This window comes from Mobula hypostoma, chromosome 10 (genome assembly GCF_963921235.1).
Source record: "Mobula hypostoma chromosome 10, sMobHyp1.1, whole genome shotgun sequence".
Lineage (NCBI taxonomy): Eukaryota > Metazoa > Chordata > Chondrichthyes > Myliobatiformes > Myliobatidae > Mobula > Mobula hypostoma.
Window position 1 is genome coordinate 27,305,086 of NC_086106.1, and position 6,000 is coordinate 27,311,085.

Consider the following 6,000-nt stretch of genomic DNA (forward strand, 5'->3'; position numbering starts at 1 on the left):
GTCATGATAGCCTTCCACACTGTCACTGCACCCCCAATCTTGATGTCACCCATAAATTTGCTGATCCAGTTGACCACATTGTCATCCAGATGATTGTTATAGATGATAAACAACAACACACTCCAGCTCCAGTCCCTGCTGCACTCCACTAGTCACAGGCCTCCAGTCAAAGGGGCAGCCATCTACCACCACACCCTGGCTTCTCCCGCAAACCAATTGTCTCATCCAATTTACTACCTCATCTTGAATGCCGAGCGACTGAACCCTCTTGACCAACCTCCCATGCGGGAACTTGTCAAAGGCCTTCCTAAAGTCCATGTAGACAACATCCACTGCCTTGCCTTCATCAACTTTCCTGGTAACTTCCCTGAAGAAGATTGGTTGAACATGACTTACCATGCACAAAGCCATGCTGACTATCCCTAAGAAGTCCCTGTCTGTCCAAATACTCATAAATCCAGTCCTTTAGAATACCTTCCAATAACTTTCCCACTACTGATGTCAAGCTCCCCAGCCAATAATTTTGTGGTTTATTTTTAGAGCCTTTCTTAAACAGCAGAACAACATTGGCTATCCTCCAGGCCTCTGGCACCTCACACGTGGCTAAGAATATTTTAAATATCTCTGCTGGGACTCCTGCACCAGTCTCCCTCTGGGCCCGAAGGATCACATTTATCCACACTAACTTTCCTCAAGACAGCAAACACCTCCTCCTCTGAATAGAGTCCATAACCTTTTTGCTGCTTTGCCTCACTACTATAAACTCTGTGCCCATCTTTTGAGTAAATACAGAGGCAAAAGATCCGTTTAAGATCTTCCCATCTCTTTTGACTCCATGCATAGATACCATTCTGACCTTGCAGAGGACCAATTTTGTCCCTTGTTATCTTTTCACTCTTGCTGTGGTACATTGGGTGGCAACTTTGCTGTTTCTTTAGCAATTGTCTGTTTTCACAAGGCTGAGTGTTAGCTTGACACTCGACCTCGCGTGCAAGGAGCCAGCCGGGTTCAAACACTACTGGCCGGCGATGTTATCCTTTTGCTCATAACGTAACTTGAGATTTTCCTTCACCTTGTCTGCTGGAGCAACTGCATGCCTTCTTAAATGTTCGCCTGCATTTCTTATACACCTGAAGTACATCATGTGCTTGCCTATACCTGCCCTGCACCTCCTTTTTTTTGTTATCAGGCCCTCAATATCGCTTGAAAATCAAGGTTCCCGGAGCCTGCTATCCATGCCTTTCAGATGGAGCAGAAGGGGGAGGGAGAGGGTGGTGGGAATGCTGAGGGAGACTCGGTGGGTGTAGAGGGGGAGTGAGTGAGTGAGGAGTCGTGGGCGAGGGGTCAGGGGGTATGGAGAAGGAGCAGAAAGTCGGGAGCAGCCCAGACTCACCGCGAACATGGCCAGGATATAGGCTCCAGCGCCCACTCCCACTCCGATAATACTCCGGAAGCTGGGGAGAGAGGCAGAGGGGTTGAAACATCCTTCCCACCATAGTTACGCCTTTCACCGCCCACTTTAATCCCCCGCCCCCCCAGAAACCCTCCTCGTGCTGATTTGAGTTTTGCAGTAGCCCTGACCCTCGGCTTCTGTGTCAGCCTCCATACTGCAGTGTGAGAACCGGCCCCCCTTTCTACCCCCCATCACTCTCCCACTGAGGACACCGCCCCTCGATCCTCACACCATCCTCGCACTGAGTTAAAATATCAGCCTCAAGACCTGGGAGGGAATTAACATATCACACCCCCCAACTCCACTGCCCAACCCAAACCAGGAGGATCTCTGGAAGGGAAGGGCACATGGGGGGTTGGGGGGTGGGGGGAGTGAGAGAGGAGAGGAGAGGAAATTCTCTCCATCTTCACTACTCCATCTCACCTCCTTTCATCTATTCCTGTCCCTCCCTATCGTCCCCTTCCCTTCTCCCATATCCCCACCACTGATTACCCCATCCTCGCCCCAATGCCTCTCTTTCGACCCATTACTCTCCCTCCACACCCGTCCAGTCCCCTCTCTCTTCATTCCCTATTTCTTACTTTTCTCTGTTTCGAATCCCAGCTCTTCTCTCTCTCTTTCCCTCACCCTTTACTTACTCTCTCTCTGTCTAACTCCACAACTGCTCTCTTTTCACCACCCCTCCTTCTCACGTCACCCCCTCTATCTGTCTCCACCTCCTCCCACTTTCTCTCTTCACCTCCTCTCTTGCTTCACTACCCCTCCCTCTCTCCCCACCACTTTCCCCACTCTTTTTACCCTGCTATTTTCTCAACTCCCCCTTCTAACTCCCCTCCCCCTCCCTCTCCTCACTCCCACTCATCTCCCCTCAAACTCCACCCTCTACTCCCCCTTCCCTCTCTCCTCACTCCCCCTCCAATTGCCCCTCGCCTCACTCGACCCTCTCTCTACAGCCTACCTCCATTCAGCTTCCTCTCTCTGCTCACTCCACCCTTTCTTCACTCGCCTATCTCCACACCCCCCTTTCTTCCCCCCTCTTCACTACCCCTTCTTTCTCCACCCACCCCCCCCGCTCTCTCGTTCCTTTGCTGACTTCCTTCATTCCGATGCCTCCTCAGTGAGAATACATCCTCATCCACCCCCATCCATGTTTAAAGGCTGCTCTCTAGTCCGGATCTCCATAGGATCAAGCTCTCTCCTGGAATTCCTCTGCCTTCCTCTCCAGGACTTTTCCAGCCTCTGGAGAGCAGGGGATCAGGGACGAGAGGTGATCGTCCAATTGTGGATAAAGGTGGCCAGAGAGCAGCTCAGGAAAAGTTCGGGTGCAGGACGGGACAAAACTTACTTGAAGTACTGTAGTACACAGGTTAACATCTCACAGAGCTGTTCCATCGAAGGGTACTGGTACCTGGGAGAGAAACACACATCAGAACCTAAAACCACACCAAACAATCATCCAGGGACAGGGTCAGACAGAGGATAGGGTCAGACACAGGGTGAGACTCCCTCCACACCGTCCCGTCACACACTCCCAGGGACAGGGTCAGACACAGGGTGAGACTCCCTCCACACCGTCCCGTCACACACTCCCAGGGACAGGGTCAGACGCAGGGTGAGGCTCCCTCCACACCGTCCCATCACACACTCCCAGGGACAGGGTCAGACACAGGGTGAGGCTCCCTCCACACCGTCCCATCACACACTCCCAGGGACAGGGTCAGACACAGGGTGAGGCTCCCTCCACACCGTCCCGTCACACACCCCCAGGGACAGGGTCAGACACAGGGTGAGACTCCCTCCGCACCGTCCCGTCACACACTCCCAGAGACAGGGTCAGACACAGGGTGAGGCTCCCTCCACACCATCCCGTCACACACTCCCAGAGACAGGGTCAGACACAGGGTGAGGCTCCCTCCACACCGTCCTGTCACACACCCCCAGGGACAGGGTCAGACACAGGGTGAGGCTCCCTCCACACCGTCCTGTCACACACTCCCAGGGACAGGATTAGGCTGAAATGACCTTGGGTTGTAGGCTCTTTCCTTCATGGCCGAAACTTCCTCTGCACATCTGCTGTATCCAGCCCTAGCAGTACCCGATCAGTTTCAAAACAATCCCCCCCACCATCCTTCTGCACTCTTGTCGAGGTCTGGCCCCGAGACATCAAAGACTCCTCATACATTAAGCTATTCATCTACAGAAACATTCTTGTGAACTTCCTCTGGACTCTCTCCAGGGCCAGCACTTTCTTTCTTAGATACGGGGCCCAAAACTGCTCACAATATTGCAAATGCTGTCTGAGCAATCCTTCCAAAAGCTTTCAGCTGGCCTTCCTCTCTTACAGAATACTGACATCGAATGCTAATTGACAGGGTACTGAAAAGCTTGGGTTAGAGCACACATGGAGGGGATGATTCCATCAGTGGGATAGTCTGGGATCCAAGGGCACAGCTTCAGAAACTCCCTTATAATGCGGGCGAGGAGGAATTTGTGAATCTGTGGGGTTCGTTCGCATAAAGGGAGGAGGAGGTTACATCACTGGGTGTATTTAGGGCACAGCCTGAAGGGGTGTTGATCAATGAGGGGTTAAGGATTATAGGGAGAAGACAGGAGAACAGAGTTAAAAAGAAACAGCAGTGATTGAATGATGGAACAGAATCGATGGGCTGAATGGCCTAATTTGCTCCTACGTCTTCTGGTCTATTGCATTTGTCTTCTTTACTACCGACTCAACCTGTAATTTAATCATGTGGGAATCCCCAATCCCTGGATTCTCACGCCATTTAGAAAGCAGTCCATGCATTTAATTCTTCCTGCATGCCGGAGCGAGGTGGAGATCAGTAAATCATAACAGCATTTCCCTCAGCGTCAGAAAGACAGTGACTTCAGGAGGGAGGTTGGTGCACTTGCTCCTGCTTACATGAACAGAGCTGAGGATCCACTCCAATTTGCCTACCAACACAACAAGGGCGATAGCAGATGCCCTTTCATACGCTCTTCACTCAACCCTGGAACATCTGGACAGAAAGGAGTACTCTTCATTGGCTACAACTCAGCATTCAGTACTATCATCCCCTCAAAACTAATTTATGAGCTCCAAGACCTAGATCTTCAACTTCCTCACTTGCAGTCAGTTCGGATTGCCAACAACTTCTCCATAATCACCCTCAGCACGGGTGCACCATGAGGCTGTCTGCTGCACTCACTTTCCACCTACGACTGTGAGGCTGAGCACAGCTTCAATGCCATATCCGTCTGCTGATGACTCCGCTGCCCTTGACCTAATCAGAGGTTAGGAGGGAGATTGAAAATCTGGCTGAGCGATACCACAACAACAACCTCTCACTCAAGGTCAGCGTGACCAAGGAGCTGATTATTGACCACAGGAGGAGGAAGCCGGGGTCCATGAGCCAGTCCTCATCGGAGGATCTGAGGTGGAGGGGCTCAGTAAGTTTAAGTTGCTCGGTGTTATCATTTCAAAGGATCTGTCCTGAGTGCCATAACAGAGAAAGCACAGTAGCGCCTCTGCTTTCTTTGAAGTTTGCAAAGATTTAGCATGGCATCTAAAACTTTGGCAAGCTTCTATAAATCTGTGGTGGAGAGTATGTTGACTGGTTGCATCGCAGCCTGGTACAGAAACACCCATGTCCTTGAACGGAAAGCCCACGAAAGGTATTGGATATAGACTAGTCCATCAAGGATAAAACCTTCTACAGCATTGAGCACATCTATATGGAGCGCTGTGAGATGAAAGCAGCGTCCAGGCATTGCTCTCTTCTCCCTGCTGCTATGAGGAAGGAGGTACAGGATCCTCAGGACCCACGCCACCAAGTTCAGAAGCAGTTATTACCCCCTCAACCATCCGGCTCTTGAAGCAGAGGGGATAACTTCATTTTCCCCATCACTGAACTGTTCTCATAAATTCTGGACTCACTTTCCAGGACACATCATGTTCTCGATATTTATTGTATGTATGTTTATTTTTCTCCTTTTTCTAATTGGCCCGGTTTGTTTGCCCATCCTGTTAGGTGCAGACCTTCATCGATTCTACTGTGCTTCTTCTATCTACTGTGAATGCCTGCAAGAAAATGAGTCTCAACGACAAATTTACTTTGAACTTTGAAAATAATGAGGGGTATAGATAGGGTGACTGCTTGTAGGCTTTTTTCCCCCATCAGGTTGTGTGAGAATAAAACTAGAGGTCATAGGTTCAGGGTGAAAGGTGAAATATTTAAGGGTAACCTGAGAGGAGCCTCTTTACTGAGAGGGTGCTGCAAGTGGACTGGTTGATGGGGGTTCATTCGTAACGTTCAGAAGAAGCTTGGATAGGTATGTGGATGGGAGGGGTATGAAGGCTATAGGATTGGTACGAGTAGATAGTACTTGGCATATACTAGATGGGTTGTGTTCCGTAGTTATCTTTGATTCTCTGTATCTCAGTATATCAAACGGTAGTAATTCACATAGGTGGGCATATTTCTGCGCTCAAAATTAGCCAGGTTTCAGGCCTGGCACCTTCCTTGGAGATATGGCACAAGAACCTCCCC

At 50.3% G+C, this 6,000-nt stretch overlaps 1 protein-coding gene across 4 annotated transcripts in view; it reads right to left on the bottom strand.

Annotated features, from left to right (window-relative positions):
• The window catches only part of ndrg2 (NDRG family member 2), a 174,014-nt gene that overhangs the window by 33,055 nt on the left and 134,959 nt on the right, over positions 1–6,000 (bottom strand). For all 4 annotated transcript variants that reach the window (XM_063060180.1, XM_063060178.1, XM_063060182.1 and 1 more), the window contains 2 exons: positions 2,799–2,861; positions 1,394–1,454 (listed from right to left, as the gene is read on the bottom strand). In XM_063060180.1, coding sequence (XP_062916250.1) covers positions 1,394–1,454; positions 2,799–2,861 — 124 coding nt within the window. The remainder of the gene's footprint in view (positions 1–1,393; positions 1,455–2,798; positions 2,862–6,000) is intronic.